At 48.1% G+C, this 19,738-nt stretch overlaps 1 protein-coding gene and 1 pseudogene across 2 annotated transcripts in view; one reads left to right on the top strand and one right to left on the bottom strand.

Annotated features, from left to right (window-relative positions):
• Nucleotides 1–19,738, top strand: part of GPR143 (G protein-coupled receptor 143) — a 46,766-nt gene that overhangs the window by 10,199 nt on the left and 16,829 nt on the right. Inside the window, exons 4-9 of one of the 2 annotated variants that reach the window (XM_042975258.1) lie at nt 2,862–2,954; nt 6,038–6,147; nt 8,634–8,742; nt 10,079–10,196; nt 12,095–12,380; nt 12,420–12,914. In XM_042975258.1, the coding sequence (XP_042831192.1) occupies nt 2,862–2,954; nt 6,038–6,147; nt 8,634–8,742; nt 10,079–10,196; nt 12,095–12,380; nt 12,420–12,589 (886 nt within the window). In that variant the 3' untranslated portion in view covers nt 12,590–12,914. Of the gene's footprint in view, nt 1–2,861; nt 2,955–6,037; nt 6,148–8,633; nt 8,743–10,078; nt 10,197–12,094; nt 12,381–12,419; nt 12,915–19,738 lie in introns of those variants that run through there. The other variant, XM_042975259.1, reaches the window with a different exon arrangement.
• Nucleotides 10,406–10,572, bottom strand: LOC122235637 (annotated as a pseudogene).

Here is a 19,738-nt window from a genome sequence, read left to right as displayed (position 1 = left end):
TTTTTTGGAATGGACAGAATTTAGTTTCATGGTCACAGCTGCAAGAGGAGGTTGGATTGGAAACATAGTCTGTTAGGCAAGCATGCTGCTATTTGGCATGCCATCAAGGTTATTTTACCAAGGAAAAAGGGGAAATGGTTTTGGGTAGGCAACTAGCAGCAATGAGAAGTGTTTGACCCGGAGGCCAGTGCAAATAAGTGTGACACCTTTCTCACTCAGTTTTGGAAGGATTGGAGTTAGGGCACCACAAGAGGTGTCACAGCCAGCCAGCTGTGGAGATAAGAGGAGCCTTGGAGCACCTCCAGGAAGCTGGTTCTGTCGCAGGAGGAGGCATTGCTTCACCCCCACCCCCACCCACGGATGACTGTGGTCCGACAGGGCAGCCCGAGAGCTCTCTGGAGCGAGAAGACAGGCAGAGCCCTGAGAAACCAGGACAGGCCGTCAGGAAGCCCTCCTCATAGCCAGCAGAGTGTTTGCAACTCATTTTGGAGCACAGCGTGAGAACAGGCAGGATGGGGGGGGGGGGGGGCGGGGTTCACACTTCAGAGGATGCTGGCAGGGCCTAGCGTCCGAGGACCGGCCGATCGGATCGTGCGAGAGGCCAACAGCCAAAGATGTGAAACATTCGGATGCAAGGACAGGAGCAAGAGCAGGGGTCCGGGACTAGGAAGACTGTTGAGAGTGAAGCGGCTCTGCCATCAAAGAGGAGCAGGGATCACAGCAGAGCAGTAAGACAGGCGCTCTGTAGCCACGGAGACCCAGCCCCTGCCTCGTCATGGCAGAAGCCCTGCTTCCTGGTGTGAGGGCTCCAAGGGGCCAGAGCTGCGGGTGTGGCTCCTCTGTTAAGAGCCAGCTTGCTTCCAGAGCCCAGGGTGCGGTCGATACCTCGGTTAAGACACTGAAGCCTCCCAGGAGGGTCCCGAGGAATTCCAGGGCAGGGGGCCAGGCTTTGCAGGTATGGCTGGATTAAAGTCTGTATTCCCTTCTAGATCCTTCCAGTCCTTAGCTATTTTCTTTGGCACAGGAGAATCTTTTTTTTTTTTTTTTTTTTTTAATCCTAATCCTAAGAAATGTCATGAAGACAGATTTAGAGTTAAAATGTCAACTCCTGCGGCTCCAGGTGTGGGATGTACAGGTTTTAAACAACAGCAGAAGTTGCTTGAGATCGTGGGAAAAGCCCTAAATCGAAGTCCCGACTTGCTCTGTGAATAGGAGTGTGGGGGAAAGGGGGTCCGGGGAGGGCCCTCGCGTGCCTGGACATAAAAACGGTCTAGTGGTCACATAAAGAGATGAGCATGTTCAGCCACCGGCTGCTCTTGATTGTGGATGCATTGGACTTGAGACTCATGACCTGGTGTGGGTTCGGGGTCACATCCGTTATTAAAGTGGCGGCTGCCTGAGCAGCCGGGCCCAGTCTGACTCCCTCCCTGCTTGGCCATCTGGGGCCAGAGCACCGCTGAGTAGTCTGTGGCCACCCCCAGGCCTGCACTCGCCTGGCCTGCACCCTCCCACCTCTGCGGGCAACACCCCTGGACAACACCCCTGGCTCCCTCGGCCCAAGGTTAGGTTCTGGAATGCGGAGCTCCTGCTCTATTCAACAACCCAGGCCTTTGCAGAAAGCTGCTCCTTTCATTTCTTTCTTTGATGCAGAGCCTCTGACTTCTGGACGGGACACACCCCATCAGCTCCCAAACCCAGAGAGGTAGGGCAGGGCTGCTCCAGAACCGGTTCTAACGTGAGAGGCACAGCATGCTGGGGTCCTTTCCTTGTGGCCTTCCGGAGAACTGGCTGCGAAAAGTTGCTTCTTCCTGCAGCTCGTTGCCGTGTGCCGTCCCTTGTCTGCTTGTGGAAGGGCCCCCTTGCACTCGGATCCCTGACCGTTCCCTTGCCTACACAGCTGGTTTTCAGAGTTAAAATCCCAGTGGGTTGGGGGTGGCACTATTGGCCGGGAGCCTGGTACAGTCACGGGTGACGGTGACCGCATTCGACGGAGCCGTGGGCCCCCGTCCCGTGGCACAGAAGAGGCCGGTTAAATGCTCTTTAACAGATGGCTGTGCACCCCTCTCCCAGACCCCATCTGCAGGGCTGACTGAGTCCCTGGGGGAAAGGGAGGGGCATGTGGGAGGACAAAGACAGAGGGTAGAGATGGTCCAGGAATGTTAAGCATGCAGGGAATGGTGGGGTGTGGGGGTGGGAGGCGAGAAAGGAGAGCTCCCCGCTCTCCCGGAACATGGAACGAACCCACATTTCTTCAGAGACCTTGGTTTGCACATAGCACTAAGACCCGTGAGTTCTAGGTACAGATGCACCTTTGGGAATGTGTGGGGATAGGAACTCCTTGCTTATTGGGTGAGCTGGGTACTTAGGAGGACTGATGAGGTTCCAGTGCCTTGTTCTTGTCAAGCTTGAAAGACTCCTGTTAAGTGAAAGAAGCCAGACACAGAGGGCCACGTATTGTGTGCCACCATTTACACGGATTGTGCACAGTGGGAGAAGCCAAAGAGAGACACAGGAGGCGGGTGGTTGCTGGGACTGGGGGTGGGAGGAACTGGGACTGCCTGCGGGCACTTCCTTCTGGGGCCATAGCTGTTTCAGAACTGGGGAGAGGAGGCCGTTGCATAATGTGAAGTTGCCCAAGGCGACAGAGCCTCTCAGCTTGAACATGGTTACTTTTATGTTCCATGAATTTCATCTCAATTACAAAAGGAAAACTCAGAGGTAGAATGGGGCAGGTCTTTACCAAGGGTTTGCTCAGTGTAAGTTTTCCTGATGGTTGGGGGGCCCCAGGAGTTGGTCTGGTACTTTGTGTGGCTGGGCATCTCAGGCCAGGCCCCGCCCCCCTGATTCTGCTTCTCTCCTAGCACCATCCTGCTTTACCACATCATGGCCTGGGGCTTGGCCGTCCTGCTGTGCGTGGAGGGAGTGGTCATGCTCTACTACCCGTCTGTGTCCAGGTAAGCGGGGACTCCCTGCTCCCTGACTCATCGTTCTCTGGCGACAAATACACAGGCCCTGACGCAGAGTGGGCACCTTGCAGGTCAGGCGATTGTTCACAGACCTGCCCAGACCCGCCCTGGGGCGCTCGCTACAGTACTTGTTCCCTGGAGTTCGTTTCCCCGCCTCAGCCTCTCGCATTTGTGTAGGTGCCTGTGGGTGCAAGTATGTGCACCCAGCTTGAGGTGCGTCCTCATGTCAGGGTGTGCACCCAGCGTTAGGTGTGTTCCTCTCCACATCGATGGGGCTTCCTCATGCACACCCTTTAGTTGTTATGCTTCAGGCCAGCTTCATCTGGATGAGCAGGGGAGTTTAACATCCTAAGGATGAATTCGAAATGGCTTGGAGAAACCCAAAGATTGCTCTTAGAAGAGCTGGATCTAAGCGTTAGCTTGCTTCACTTTGCCGCTTCTCTTCCAGCTGTATTCCCGCTATCCTGAACACAGATCCAGGGAAACAGATCATCTGACATTGTCTTAGGTATTTCTTCAACGTCCTCAAAAATCTCCTCAGTGCAGTCAGTCCTCTGTAAGGGCTCACGGTCCCTCCAAGGATGTGTGCTCTAGCTTCCGATGGAAAACTGCAACAGGTGGGGACATGGTCTCTGTCTGGGATCTTAGGGCAGTGTAGACAAGGATCGCAGCCCAGCCTGAGGACAAATCTGGTCCTCTGCTTGTTTTTATAAATAAAGTTTTATTGGAACACAGTCATGCCCTTTGTTTATGCATGGTTTATGGCTGCTTTCACACTGCAGTGTCAGAGTAGTTTTGACAGAGAATGGGTGGCCCATGGAGCATGAAATACTTACGGTAAAAGTTCCCTTACAGAAAACGTTTGCTGACGCGTGGTTGGACAATTTCTCCCCCTCTTTTGACTGCTTGTAGCTACTCGGATGTCTCCAAATTGGTGTTGCCTTCTCGATGGCGGATACTCCCAAAGTCTGTGTAGATGCATCCATACAGCTGCTCTGAGGAACTTTACGAGGACAAGTATGGTGTCCGTGGCTGTTATAGTGGGGTGCGCTTAATGGTTAATAGTGGAAAGGGAGCTTTCATCACTCCCGCGAGCTTCATCCGTGGGCTCCTGGAGCCTCCTGGGAAGGTTGCACCTGAGCATGAGGGAGCCATCGCTGCGGGGCTCACTCCCAGGTGCCCCCTTGGTCCTTAGGAGGCTGCTCCCGGGCCTGTGCAAACTGCTATCCCCACTCACTCAATCATCGCTTACTTTTGTCTTTTGGTCAGAGTCATGGCTTTTCTTTTTTTCCTTTTTTTTTTTCTTTAGCAGTTTATTTTATTTTTTGAGAGACAGAGCATGACCAGGGCAGAGAGAGGGAGACACAGAATCCAAAGCAGGCTCCAGGCTCCAGGCTCCGAGCTGCCAGCACAGAGCCTGATACGGGACTGGAACCCACAACAGTGAAATCATAACCTGAGCTGAAGTCAGATGCTCAACGAGTGAGCCACCCAGGCGCCCCAAATCATGGCTTTTCTGCTGCTTGATTCTCTTTGTCCCCTCAAGCCTTTCCAGACCACATTTGAACCTGCACAGCTGAAAATGAAAACTTCCATTAAAAGGAAGGTAGCCTTGTGAGATGGTGTTGTGTTCCTTCTCATGGCGAGAAAAGGTGGCCTCGCGTTTTTCCCACCCAAGTTGTTTTGCATTCGGTCATTTTCCCCTTCTGGGCTGGACCACTCCAGGCATGTTAGAACAAGAGTGCGTGTGTGCATTTTTATCGTTCTGCCTTCTGTGGCCACAGAGGCTGTTCCCTCATCTGCTTTTGCACCTCCTACCTGGGTTGGGCCTGAGCAGTCCTCTCTCCCCTTTGCCTTTGATTCTCTCTTCCTCGTTGCTCTCTGACGTTATGCGTGTCTTCGCTCCTAGCTCCCACGTGGGTAAGCCGTGCCTGTGTGGCACTCTCCTACCCCACCTGCTGACTGACGATTCCCGTGATCCTTCAGTAGAAGTTCTGGTCCTTCCCCTGAAAAGCACCTCTGCTGTGATGGTTCTGCACAACCATGGCAACACATTTGCCTTGGAACATGAGGGCTGGGAATTTGGAGGCGCTAAAGGGGACAGACTGGATCTTATTCACAGGACTGGCCTTTTTTTTAATTGACTTATCACTTACATATCACACCCAGTGCTCATCCCAACAAGTGCCCTCCTTAATGCCCATCACCCATTTTCCCCACCCCCATCAACCCTCTATTTGTTCTCTGTATTTAAGAGTCTCTTATGGTTTGCCTCCCTCTCTGTTATCTTATTTTTCCTTCCGTTCTCTATGTTCATCTGTTGAGTTTCTCAGATTCCACATATGAGTGAAAACATGTGATATCTTTTTCTGACTTATTTTGCTTCGCATAATACACTCTAGTTCCACTCACTTTGTTGCAAATGGCGAGATTTCATTCTTTTTCATTGCCGAGTAGTATTCCATTGTATGTATATTACATCTTCTTTACCCATTCGACAGTTGATGGACGTTTGGGCTCTTTACATAATTTGGGTATTGTGGATAGCAGCCCTATAAACATGGGGGTGCACGTGCCCCTTCGAATCAGCACTTATGTATCCTTTGGATAAATTCCTAGTAGTGCAATTTCTGGGTCGTAGGGTAGCTCGGTTTTTAATTTTTTGAGGAACCTCCATAGTGTTTTCCACAGTGGCTGCACCAGTTTGCATTCCCATTTGTGTCTTTTTCTCCTTGAAGAGACCCAGTGGGGGGATTCCCCTTTTCGAGTGTCCTTTCCTATCTTTCCTTTTGTTAGCAGTGACCTTTAAAATCTCTCCCCTGTGGAATGCCCTAGAGGGCCTCACATTTACAGGACAAATAGAAACATGATTGGTCTCTCCTGTTCTTCAGTGATTGATTGATTGCTCCTTTGCAGACATAAGGTGTGAGTCACATTTCCTTCTGGCAGAGTCAGAAGTGGATTTACGCATTTGCCTTTTCTCTCTCACCCTCTGATCTCACCTTCCAGGTAAGTGTGTATATTTTAGGCAAAGCCTTGTTTTCAAGAATGGCTTGGTCCTCCTCCCTCAGGTGTGAACGGGATCCGGAGCTCGCCATCCCTCACTATGTCACCACATACTTGCCGCTGCTGCTCGTCCTGGGGGCCAACCCCATCCTATTCTGGAAGACCGTGACCGCAGGTGAGCAGCAGGGAAGCTGTCTGGGTGCATGACCAGGGCTATGGCCCCATGCCTTGGGCTCAGATAATGGCATGCGTTGTGCTCCTGGAATCATCTAGGACGCTAGACCTCATTTGTCATCCTCTAGAGACATAAGTACAATGCATTTGGAGAAAGTGAGCAGGTTTAATAAGTGAAAGCGAGCAAGCCTATCTGGTCATGGGCTACACAAGTTCTTTGCCAATGTTTAATAGCTCAAGACCAGGGCCAGTGGACTTTTCACTTCCATCTAGGCTCATCCTGGGTCTGCCCTTGGGGTGCCTTGGAGGCCCCAGGAGTGCCCGTGGAAAACTGTGGAGGTCAGATAGGAGCGGAAGGAGAGGAGTGGGGAGCCGGGCGGGGGTGGGGGGAAGGGATGGGGTGTGGCCTGAAGAGTGAGCCTGGTTACTCCTGTGAGGTGCTTGGCCTTGTGTGTTTACTCAGTTGGGCAGGAAACAGGAAGTAGAGCGCAGGAAAGGAGTCGGGTACAAATAGTAAGAACTGAGTAAGAAGGATGTTGTGAGCCAGCAGGATGCCCTGGAAAGAACTCTGAGCTGAGGCTGGGGACTTGGCATTCTGGTTCCACCCCATCCTCACGGAGGCGTGACCTGGGGCAAACCTCCAACCTGCTCAGGCTGCATGGATCTCTCCTGTGCAGAATGAGAATGAACAAGTGCACCTTGGGGCACCTGGGTGGCTCAGTCGGTGAAGCGTCCGACTTCGGCTCAGCTCATGATCTCACGGTTCGTGGGTTTGAGCCCCGCGTCGGGCTCTGTGCTGACGGCTCAGAGCCTGGAGCCTGCTTCCGATTCTGTGTCTCCCTCCCTCTCTGCCTCTGCCCTGCTCATGCTCTGTCTCTTTTTCTCTCAAAAATAAACATTTAAAAAAATTAAAAGAAAAAATAAATAAAAAGAAGTGCCCCTTAATGGAAAGGTCGGTTGATTGTAGAACTTCAAAACATTTCAAGTGCTGTGCCACTAAGAGTAGGAAATCATGTGGCTCTTTGGATCAGTTTTTTTCCTCCATGTTGCGTTTAAAAACAGTGTATTGGGGCGTCTGGGTGGTTCAGTTGGTTGAGTATCTAACTCTTGATTTTGGTTCCAGTCGTGATGCCAGGGTCATGGGATTGAGTGCTCTCTGCTGAGTGTGGAGCCTGTTTAAGATTCTGTCTCTTCTTCTGCCCCCTCCCCTGCTTGTGCACTCTCTCCCTCTCTCTCAAATAAAAAAATAAAATTAAAATAAAAACAGTATGTTAAGTACAGCAACTTTTTATACAGATTTGCATAAAAGTACTGAGTCAATTATATCAAACAAAAATCATGTATAGGTAAAGGACTGATAAGAACGACAGTAAGATACTAACAGTGCTTGTCTCAGGATAGACAATAGCTCGTTGATTTTCCTCTAACCTTTTTTAATGTTTTCCAACTTGTTGGGGCGCCGCCTGGGTGGCTCAGTTGGTTACGCATCTGACTTCGGCTCAGGTCACGATCTCGCGGTTTGTGAGTTTGAGCCCCATGTCGGGCTCTGTCCTGACAGCTGGGAGCCTGCTTCGGATCCTGTGTCTCCCTCTCTTTCTACCCCTCCCCTGCTCGCACTCTGACTCTCTCTCAAAAATAAATAAACATTAAAAAGTAAAGTATTCTCCAACTTGTCTATAATGAGAAATTTTTAATCTTTCAATGTTTCAAAACAGTGTGCATTATTTTTGTAATAGAAAATATAAACCTTCAAAAATATAGTTCTGTTTTTTAATGTTTGAGAGAGAGAATGCAGGGGAAGGGCAGAGAGAGAGGGAGAAAGAGGATTTGAAGCTGACAGAGCCCCATAGGGGACTCGAACTCATGATCTGTGAGATCATGAACTGAGCCAAAGTTGGATGCTTAACCGACTGAGACACCCAGATGCCCCTAAATATATAGATTTTTTTTAACGTTTATTGTTGAGAGAGAGAGGCAAGAGAGAGACAGAATCTGAAGCAGCCTCCATGCTGACAGCAGAGACCCTGACATGGTGCTCAAACTCACAAACTGTGAGATTGTGACTTGAGCCACCCAGGTACCCCTAAAAATACAGTTTTTGAATCGGTAAAATCCAAATAAAATTTGGAGCTTAATTAATAGTAACAGACCATTGCTAATTTCTCCCCGGTGACCAATGTGACCCTTGGTGTGTAAGATGTTAATGTTGAACGAGTCTGGGTATAGGTATGCAGAAAGTCTCTGTACTGTCTTTGCAGTCAGGGGAAGACTACAGTTCTTGGGAGGTGAACGTTTTAAAGACCCCATGTCCCATCGAGTCTGCGAGGACCCCAGCTTGGAGTGTGGGGGAAGGAACGGCCGTATCTTGGGCTGTCTCCTGCTCTTCTGCCTTTGCTTTGGGGCTTACGTCCACGTTGACTCTCTTCCCTGTCACTCAGGAGATGCGAATAATGACCATGACATGCAGTTCCCCTCTGTTTTTCACAGTGGCCTCTTTACTAAAAGGAAGAAAAGGCATTTACACAGAGAACGAGAGACGGATGGGAGCCGTGATCAAGATCCGATTTTTCAAAATAATGCTGGTTTTAATTATTTGGTAACCTTTCTTCAATTTTTTATTTTTTAATTGCCGCTGGGAAGGGATACGTAAACAACTTGCCATTTTGCTTTTCTAAGTGTGACCCGAAAGTTGCAAAGCAGAGAGTCTTTGGAAAGGAGATCTTTGAAACTGCACTAGGTGCCCTTTGAGGAAATACACGCGAGACAGGAAGGCAGGCCCACAATCTGTGAACTCCTGGAAAGATACTCACATCTCAGATTATATATAAAGCCCTCAGAACAAACAACTCCTGAGTTTAGTTTCCAGATACCGTGAACGTGCATCTGGTGTTTCGGCCCACTGCCAGGGCTAACTCTGAAATAAAACGCTGGACCACACTTTTAAAATTTACCCGTTTGTATCATTCTTGACCCCAGGATTCCTGGATCTGAGAAGATATAGGACAAGGGCACATTTTTTGGTGGGATGATTCATGGTTCCATCAAGACATATAGAGAGAGCCATTTTTCTCTAAACCTCAGTTGGCCCCCCAGTTGGCATTCTGCCCAGTTTCAGGTGCATGCTTTGAAAATAGATCTGTAACCCATGCAAAACAGATGGGAACCAGAAAACCTTTTGCTGGGGTGAATCAATACTTTGCAAAACAGGGTGTGCCTTCGTGGTGTTAATAATTGATGTGATAGGAGGAGGTTTGTTTGGACGTTGTCCTAGGCGAGATGGAAATGATCTCCCTCTCAAAATACACTCAGCTCCTCATTTTATTTTTTTTTAATTTTTTTTTAACGTTTATTTACTTTTGACACAGAGAGAGACAGAGCATGAATGGGGGAGGATCAGAGAGAGGGAGACACAGAATCTGAAACAGGCTCCAGGCTCTGAGCTGTCAGCACAGAGCCCGATGCGGGGCTCGAACTCACAGACCGTGAGATCGTGACCTGAGCTGAAGCCGGTGCTCAACCGACTGAGCCACCCAGGCGCCCCAACAGCTCCTCATTTTAAATGTCGTAGGCCTAGCAACAATAACATCAAACAGTTCACACGTGAAATAGCAAGATTTGTGCAGCTCTCCCTCAAAACGTTACATTACTCATCAAGTGAAAATTGAATTTTGAGTTATTAGCTATAACGTTAGAGCCTTACACCCGATGTGGTGTTGCGTGTTACCCTTGGAAGAAGTCGCTGATCTCTGCTTTACGCTTGAGAGAAAGAGGTCTCTTAAATTAAATCCTGGATGTGCTGGTTCCTCCATGTGCCCAAGTGGATTCCCCTCCAGGACTTGGTGGCCTTGGAGGACAGGTTTCCTGACCGCCGGCATTTAAAGATGAGTTGGGTTACGTGTTCTCTTTACCCAGGGTTCTTTTCTTTCTGACAGCTGGTTGCCAAACATCATCAACGAAAGCCTTTTATTCTATCTTGAAATGCAACCAGATATCAACGGGAGCTTTTTGAGACCTGTGAGAAATGCGGCCAAGACCACGTGGTTTATAATGGTAGGTCAACCTTGATTTAAAATTTTTTTCTTGAAAAGTAAAGTTCAGAGAGAAAAAAACCCACTCCAAAGTATGATGTGTTGTGGGTTAAATATGTAACGGTATGTACCTGTATCTGCCTTTGATGTACCAGCTAGCTAGTCTCCTTCATTGTTGGGACCGTTATTAAATGGGGACAACTCTGGTAAATCAGTTTGGCCCAGTTTTTCAGACCTTTCCAGCAGACCCAAAATATCAGAGAATTTCACTTGAAGAAATATTTCAGACTATGAAAAAGCCATAGGGACGAAGGTGTTCCTTGTAACATCATCCACGATTATTAAACTGATACGAACAGATACCACACTTGATCTTAGCCAAAAGGCCAAGAAGCGATCCCATCATCCGTGATTATAAAGTGTTATAGGCAACCCAAATGAAACAAATACAAGGAAATGGCTAAGTAAATTACACTTTTTCATCCTGGTGGAGTGTTATGTAGATGTTAACGTGACAATTATGAAATCTCTAGTATTTTGAGAATATATTTAAAAAATTCTTTAAATGTTTATTTTTGAAAGAGGTAGAGATAGAGTGCTAGCAGGGGAGGGGCAGAGGGAGAGGGAGATACAGAATCTGAAGCAGCCTCCAGGCTCTGAGCTGTCTGCATAATCCAACTCAGGACCTGAACTCAAAAACTTCGAGATCATGACCTGAGCTGAGTTTGCACGCTCAACGGACTGAGCCACCTGGGTGCCCCTGAAATCTGTAGTTTTAAGTGAAAAACGCAGGATATAAAAATTACACTAGTTACAACCACATAATAACACATGTGAAAAAAATACTGTATAGAAATACACAGAACAGTGAAGCAGCTGGGTGGCTCAGTCAGTTGAGCGTCCGACTTTGGCTCAGGTCATGGTCTCAATGGTTCATGAGTTCGAGTCCCACATCCGGCTGTCCGCTGTCAGCTTGGGGCCCGCTTCAGATCCTCTGTCCACCTCTTTCTCTGCCCCTCCCCCACTTGCTCTGTTTCTCTCAAAAATAAACATTAAAAAAATACATAAAATCGGGGCGCCTGGGTGGCTCAGTCGGTTGGGCGTCCGACTTCGGCTCAGGTCATGATCTCGCGGTCCGTGGGTTCGGGCCCCGCGTCAGACTCTGTGCTGACAGCTCAGAGCCTGGAGCCTGCTTCGGATTCTGTGTCTCCCTCTCTCTCTGCTCCTCCCCTGTTCATGCTCTGTCTCTGTCTGTCTCAAACATAAATAAAAACATTAAAAAAAATACACAAAATGGAAATAAGGTGGAAACACCATGAGTAGATTCCTCCCAGTGTTTTCGCTGTGTTGCATTTGTAATGAAAAAACAAAACTGTTAGCGGAGAGGTACACGTTGTCTTGTACGGAATTGATATTTCTGCTGCTTCCGAACTGGGGAGAATCTGACCCATGAGAACTTTATAATAAGACCAGCATTCACTGCCTCCACCTCTTTGCTTCGGTTTGGAGTTTCTCTTGGTTCCTTTGGTTCACTTCATGGGTACTTAGCACACGGAAATAGAGGAACGTCCCCTAGACTCGTTTTTAGCCTCAGGTACCTTTGTTAAATCACATTCTGACTCAGAAGCACAAGATGGAGAGCATCTCTGTGTTGGAGAGCCTAGCTGCCTGGCAGGGGTGAAAATAGGATCGGTTCGATTGCCCTGTGTCGCATGCATCCCCTCCCCCCACCCCCTCCAGCTCTCCCCTCCCCGCCTCCTCGTGAAGGTACAGCACCTAAAGCCAATCTTGGTCTTGCCCTGAAGCGGCCAACCGGGTCACTTCCAAGTGAGGCAGCCCAGTGAGCATCCGAGTGGAGTTAATGCTCAAATTCCCAGTACACAGACTGGCCGACTCGTGTCTTTTTGTCCTTCCTCCTAGGCGATACTGAACCCAGCCCAGGGATTTCTCTTGTCTTTGGCCTTCTACGGCTGGACAGGATGCAGCCTGGAGTTTCAGTCTCCCAGGAAGGAGATTCAGTGGGAATCCATGGCAACGTCTGCCGCGGAGCAGCCCTACCTGTCCCCAGATGGCTCCAGCGCACCCGGTGAGAGCCTCACTTCCAGGAAGGTGCTGCGACTCGGCGGGCACGCGTCTGACGAGGCCCTGAGCCTGTTGTCTGAAGGTGAGCCTTATCTGCCAATGCCGGTAAATTGCGGAGCTCCAGGTACGGTTCCAGGTACGGTTCCAGGTACGGTGGCTCCAGGTACGGTTCGGTGTGCCCAGCTCACGTGGGACGTTTCAGATGAAGACCCAGTCTGCCAGCGCTGGCTCTTCCCATCTGTCCTTTTCACTGAAAGACTTGAGTGCTGGGGTCTGCAGACCTCTCTGTGGTCATCAGACTGCGTTCTGTGGAATCCTAGTGTGGACGTTTAGGCGTCTAGGAAATGATTCACTTCCAGAATTTGCGTGAAATCCCGTGGGGAGAACTGCGCATACTGAAATGCTTTGGTAACCAAATACTAACCCATCCAGGCCCACAGCCCATTAATCTGTCCTCCCGGGTTAGCTCAGAGAAACATTTGCTCGCCCTCTTGGTTTCAGTGAAAACTGGCCTCACATGGGAAGAAGTGCTACCTGAAACCATCACGTTTTTGGCTCCGTCGCTGTGTGGAACTGAATTTCCAGGTTACGGTGCTATTTATTTATCAGATCAAAAAAAGAAAAAGTTAGGGGCGCCTGGATGGCGCAGTCGGTTAAGCGTCCGACTTCAGCCAGGTCACGATCTCGCGGTCCGTGAGTTCGAGCCCCGTGTCAGGCTCTGGGCTGATGGCTCGGAGCCTGGAGCCTGTTTCCGATTCTGTGTCTCCCTCTCTCTCTGCCCCTCCCCCGTTCATGCTCTGTCTCTCTCTGTCCCAAAAATAAATAAAAAACGTTGAAAAAAAAAATTAAAAAAAAAAAAAAGAAAAAGTTAGATGTTCGAGTGTGATGGAGACTGTCTTCGAGACATCAGTTTTTCGTCTCAGAGTTTTTTATGTTGACTAAAGCGGCCTCATGGATCTAATTGATTATATCTGTTTTTTTTTTTTTTTTTTTTTTTTTTTTTTTTTTACAATCCAGACTGTAACTTATGAAATAACTTCTTGCTAATAGACTACTCTCCTCCCTGTTGAGGTTCCTAATAAAGTTTTGTTTTAGCCAAAATGTTGGTGAGGAGAGGTTTGAAAATCCCCACTCTGACATCCCCAAAGTTGTAACTCGCCTGATGGTTTGTAATGTACAAGCCGATTGATCCTTTAGGTTTTTGGTAGCTATAATTTTATGGTTGCCCATGGGTTGTCTAAAAAGGAGAGCGAGAGAGATGCCTGGGGTGGCTCAGTTGGTCGAGTGTCTGATTGTTGATTTCAACTCAGGTCACGATCCGGGGGTCATAGGACCGAGCCCCATGAGTGTAGAGGCACTGAGCGTAGAGCCTACCTAAGATTTTCTCTCTGTCCCTCAGCCTCTCTCCCCGGATCATGCTCTCTCTCTCTCTCTTTAAAATAACAAATACATATTTTATTTCATTTTATGTTTTTTAAAGTTTGAGAGACAGAGCGAGCGAGCGTGCACACAAGTCGGGGAGAGGCAGAGAATCCCAAGTAGGGTCCGCACTGTCAGCACAGAGCCTGATGCGGGGCCCGAACCCACAAACTGTGAGATCGTGGCCTAAGCCGAAGTCGGATGCCCAACCGATTGAGCAACCCAGGTGCCCCCAAGACACATATGTATTATAAAAAATACAGCAAGAGAGAAGCTAAGAGAGAATGTTTAAGAATGTTGGCTGAAGGGTGCCTGGGTGGCTCAGTCAGTTGAGCATGTGACTCTTGGTTTTGGCTCAGGTCATGATCTCAAGGTTGTGACACAGAGCCTGACTTGGGAGTCGGGCTCCATGCTGAGGATGCTTTCAGTGTGTCCCCCACGCATGCGCACGTGTGCTTTCCCTCCCTCCCTCCCTCCATAAAGAAAAAAAAATGAAAAGAAATTAAGGGCAACTGAGCATGCTCTGGGACGTGGGTTCTGCTTTGCGTTCCGTCAGCGGGCACCGGGGCCGGCGGGGTGGGCCGCCGCCTCTGTTCAGCCCACATCCCGTCTGTGTGTCTGTCTTCAGAGCAGCCTCCTCAGCACTGTTGGCATTTGGGGCTGGGGGATGCCTTGTTCCGAGGGCCGACTCGGACACCGTGGGATGTGGTACGTCTGTGCCCACTCCATGCCCATCGCGCCCTCCTGATTGTGGCGACCGAGACCTCAACAACTACCCCTTGGGGGCACAGTGACCCCAGTTCAGAACCAACGTCTTAGAGTAATTAGGCTTTCAGAAAGCTTAGATCCATACATTTGCCTTCCCCAATGTGTTGTCTGAGTGAACTGCGCACGCACACACACACACACACACACGCATATGCATGCACACGTGTGTGTGAAAGCAAAGGCAAACACACCAACCAGATGGCTTTGTACGGAAATAATGTTGACATTTGAGAGTGAAGAAAATACGCAGAAGGTTGTTTGGAAGTGACTTTAGAGGGTTTGTTTTGTTTTGTTTCGCATTCCTGCAATTCAGATACATTGAAGGAGGGTTTGTTTTCAGGTGGTGAGCTTGGTTTGTTCTCAGGGCCAAAAAACATAGTGATAAATTGATAGATGGCTTCACGGAGACGGGTATCGTCTGGTTGTAATTGCAAACGTCGAAGGAAAATGGTAGTTCTGGCTAAAGCTGCAAGATAGAGGCTGTGTGTTCATCGACTTTTATTTAGTGTGAATGATTCATCAAGGCTTAAAGAACCACGGGGGGGGGGGGGGGGCGGGAGGCGGGAGAAGGGAGGGGGAATTGCTCTTAGCATAGTCCCACCTGGGGAATGAGCCAGAAATTTTTATCTTGATGCATTCAGTTTTGTTTGATTTCCGTCCTGGTGTTTTAAGTTTGTTTATCTATTTTGAGGGAGAGAGAGCGAGCAAAAGAGCAAAAGGAGGGGCAGAGAGAGAGAGGGAGAGAGAGAGAGAATCCCAAGCAGGCTCCACACGCTCAGTGCAGACCCCGACGCAGGGGCTTGATCTCACAACCCAAGTTGAAATCAAGAGTCAGATGTTTAACTGACTGAGCCACGCAGGCACCCGCCCCCCCTCCCCCGCCTGATGTTTTAAAGTGGTTGAGCCCATCTCTGGAAGTCAAGTCAAACATTAGAAATAATAATAAAAATAGTCCCAGTCTGCCCGAGCCCCAGTCACCAGCAAGGAACAGGGCCAGTCAGTAATCTTGCTCTCGTTCTCTCAGTGAGCTGTCGAGCGGGCCTGCCCCTCTGAGGTCGGGAATATGCACACAGAGCTTTTAGAGGAAGCAGACAGATCCAGTAGAGAGGTGAGCAAACGGGGCATCGATTCCTTGCGGACACTCTTAAGGCTTCCTTCCTTCCTTCCCTTCCCCCCTCCCTAGCCAAAGCCCTCAGCAAGGCTGACGTCATGGGGTGACTCACAGCCAGGAAGGAAGAAGAGTTTGTCTTTGAAATTTGAACTCCATTTGGGCGATCAGTTTATTTTTGGGAAAATAGTAGGATAAGGAAATGTGTTAAAAGTCTTTGCATTTGGGGGCACCTGGGTGGCTCCGTCGGTTGAGACGTCGGCTCAGTTCGTGATCTTGCGGTTTATGGGTTCCAGCCCCGCATCGGGCTCTCTGCTGTCAGCCTGTTGGCACACAGCCCTCTTTGGATCCTCTGTCCGCCCCCCGCTCCCCCGACCCCGCTTGTGCTCGTTCAAAAAAATAAACATTAAAAAGCACTTTGAATTTGGAGAGTTATACAAGCACCAAAGTTGCTGTTCCCTGGTGGGGTTGCCTCAAACCTGTAGCTGCAGAGAAGACTGGTCTCAGTCATATGTAGCTTTTGCCTCTGTCCTCTGCTTTTTTTTTTTTTTTAAATTGAGATAAAGGGGCGCCTGGGCAGATCAGTCGGTTAAACATCCAACTCTTGATTTCGGCTCAGGTCATGATCTCGGCTCAGGTCATGATCTCATGGTTCATGAGTTCAAGCCCCGAGTCGGGTTCAGCGCTGGGAGCACAGAACCTGCTTGGGATTCTCTCTCCCTCTCTCTCGCTGCCCCTTTCCCGCTTATGTGTGTGCTTGCTCTGTGTCTCTCAAGATGTATAAACTTAAAAGAATTTGAGGTATAATTCACATACCATGAATTCATCTTTTTAACATTAAACTTCAGTCAGTTTTAGTATATTCGCAAAGTTGTGCAACTATCTAATTCCAGAACATTTTCATCACTCCAAGAAGAAACCCTGTACCCATTTTCAACCCCTTCCCATTCTCCGCCCCACCCCCCCCAACTGCTAATCTACTTTCTCTCTGTATGGATTTACCTCTTCTGGGCATTTCTTCTAAATGGACACCTACCTACTTGTCCTTTTCTGTGTGGCTTCTTTCACTTAGCATCATGTTTTCAGGGTTTACCCACATTGTAGCTGGAGTCTGAACTTCGTTGTTTTTATGGCTAAATAGTAAATACTCCACTGTGTGGATGGAGAGGCACTTGCTTCTGGTAGTGGTGACCCATGACTGCCCACATTGCCACCAAGCCCTGTCCTGGGAGCTTTGTGGGGTGCAGGGAACAGAGACTGCAATCCTGGCCCTCAAGGATCTCACAGTCTATGGTACACAATAAAAAAGCTGGGAATAGAATAAGCAATGGAAATGCCAGTTTGAGAAAAATTTGGAGGAAAAAGAAAGCCTATAATGAATGCCTTTTGAGAAAAGTAAGGAATGCATCAGTGGTGTTTTTGTTTTGTTTTGTTTTGTTTTTGAGAGAAAGAATGACCAGGGGAGGGGCTGAGGGAGAGGGAGAGAGAGAATCCCAAGCCAGCTCCACACGTGAAGCAGGGCTGAGTCTTATGAGATTGTGACCTGAGCCAAAATCAGGAGTTGGATAGTCAACCAACGGAACCATCCAGGCGCCCCTGTCGTCGGCGTTTTTGATTATGGAAAGAACATACAAAAAGAGCGGCTGTGAGTTCAGAACTATAGTGACATGTTGTTAATTAACGTCTGTTGAGTCAGGCTTTTCGAGGAATTTCTGAAGCACAGAGTTAAGTTTGTAAAGTCCACTGACATTTGCAAAAGTGTATGGTAGAGATATAACGGAAGTGGCAGTGAGGGTTTTTGGTTCGTATCTGGTCACCCTTGGATCTTCTAACATTGCTTCTGAGATCCAGCCTAGTATTTTGTATGGTCGTCCTGTGCAGGACTTTGCATACATTACAGTAAAAACAACAGTTTCATTCAGAAATTAAATCATTTAAAGGTCTTGCTGCCTAGGATGCTTCAGCACATTCATGAAGAGGTCTACATCAGACTGTTGGCTGTCCTTACCATTGACCCCTGGGGACAAGTTCAGGATTCCCTCTAACTCTTCCCTGGTCAGTGTGCCTCTGGGGCCGTTTGGCTGCCACCAGAGAAGTCACTTCAGTTCTCCATCAGTGGTAGAGGAACCTCAAAGGCCATTCACGTATTCTTTCTAGAGGCTTCTCCAACGTGCAGTATGTGGGCACAGGCTAACAGGTGGAAAGCTGGCCGGCAGGATCCCAGGGATGATGTCCTCCTCACCTGTTGTCCCCTCTCCTACCCACCCCACCCCTCACTAAACACGGCTGTGTTTGAGTAAGTTACATGTGCACATGATACCAGCTCTGTGCATAAAGTCAGGGAAAAGCCTTTGCAAGAACTGTTTTCGTATTGATAGAGCTTGAGCATTGGGACCTGAGCAGGTGTAGAGAAAACTCGGTACACATACAAGAACAGGAACGGTGACTCTTTTTTTCTTTTTTAATTTTTTAATTTACATCCAAGTTAGCATATAGTACAACAGTGATATCAGGACTTGATTCCTTAATGCTCCCCTTACCCATTTAGCCCATGCCCGCTCCCACAGCCCCTCTAGCAACCCTTCTGTGCTCTGTATTTAAGATTCTCTTCTGTTTTGTCCCCCTCCCTGTTTTTATTTTACTTTTGCTTCCCTTCCGTTATGCTCATCTGTTCTGTATCTTAAATTCCTCACATGAGTGAATTCATATGATATTTGTCTTTCTCTGACTAATTTTGTTTAGCATAAGACCCTCCAGTTCCATCCAGGTAGTTGCGAATGGCAAGATTTCATTCTTTTTGATTGCTGAGTAATACTCCATTGTGTGTGTGTGTGTGTGTGTGTGTGTGTGTGTGTGTGTGTGTGTGTGTGTGTGTATATGTATATATGTGTGTATATACACACGTATATACATACATACGTGCCACATCTTCTTTTTATCCATTCATCCATCGATGGACATTTGGGCTCTTTCCATACTTTGGTTGTTGTCAATAGTGCTGCTCTAAACATGGGGGTGCATGTGCCCCTTCAAATCAGCATTTTTGTATCCTTTGGATAAATACCTAGTAGTACAATTGCTGGGTCATAGGGTAGTTCTATTTTTAGTTTTTCGAGGAACCTCCATACTGTTTTCAGAGTGGCTGTACCAGTTTGCATTCCCACCAACAGTGCAAAAGAGATCCTCTCTCTCCGCAGCCTTGCCAACATCGGCTGTTGCCTGAGTTGTTCATTTTAGCCCTTCTGACAGGTGTGAGGTGGTATCTTATTGTGGTTTTGATTTCCCTGATGATGAGTGATGTTCAGCAGTTTTTCATGTGTCGGCCATCTGGATGTCTTCTTTGGAAAAGTCTATGTAGGTCTTTTGCCCATTTCTTCATGGGATTATTTGTTTTTTGGGTATTAAATTTGAGAAGTTCTTTATAGATTTTGGATACTAACCCTTTATCTGCTATGTCGTTTGCAAATATCTTCTCCCATTCTGTCGGTTGCCTTTTAGTTTTGCTGATTGTTTCCTTAGCTGGAAAGAAGCTTTTTATCTTGATGAGGCCCCATAGTTCATCTTTGCTTTTGTTTCCCTTGCCTCCAGAGACGGGTTGAGTAAGAAGTTGCTGTGGCTGAGGTCAGTGAGGTTTTTGCTTTCTCCTCAAGGGTTTTGATGGCTTTCTGTCTTACCTTTAGGTCTTTCATCCATTTTGAGTTTATTTTTGTGTATGGGGTAAGAAAGTGGTCCAGGTTCATTTTTCTACATGTTGCTGTCCAGTTTTCCCAGCACCGTTTGCTGAAGAGACTGTCTTTATTCCATTGGATATTCTTTCCTGCTTTGTCAAAGATGAGTTGGCCATACATTTGTGGGTCCTTTTCTGGGTTCTCTATTCTGTTCCACTGATCTGAGTGTCTGTTCTTGTGCCAGTACCATACTGTCTTGATGATTACAGCTTTGTAGTATAGCTTGAAGTCTGGAAGTGTGATGCCTCCTGCTTTGGGTTTCTTTTTCAAGATCGCTTTGTCTATTCGGGGTCTTTTGTGGTTCGATACAAATTTTAGGATTGTTTGTTCTATCTCTGTGAAGAATGCTGGTGGTATTTTGATAGGGATTGCATTGACTGTGTAGATTGCTTCAGGTAGTATCAACGAGCATCTTTTCATGTGTTGGTTGGCCATCTGCACGTCGTCTTTGGAGAAATG

The sequence above is a fragment of the Panthera tigris genome, chromosome X (genome assembly GCF_018350195.1).
Source record: "Panthera tigris isolate Pti1 chromosome X, P.tigris_Pti1_mat1.1, whole genome shotgun sequence".
NCBI lineage: Eukaryota > Metazoa > Chordata > Mammalia > Carnivora > Felidae > Panthera > Panthera tigris.
The sequence above is the reverse complement of the archived record's forward strand: the minus strand, read 5'-3'. Positions and strand labels throughout refer to the sequence as shown.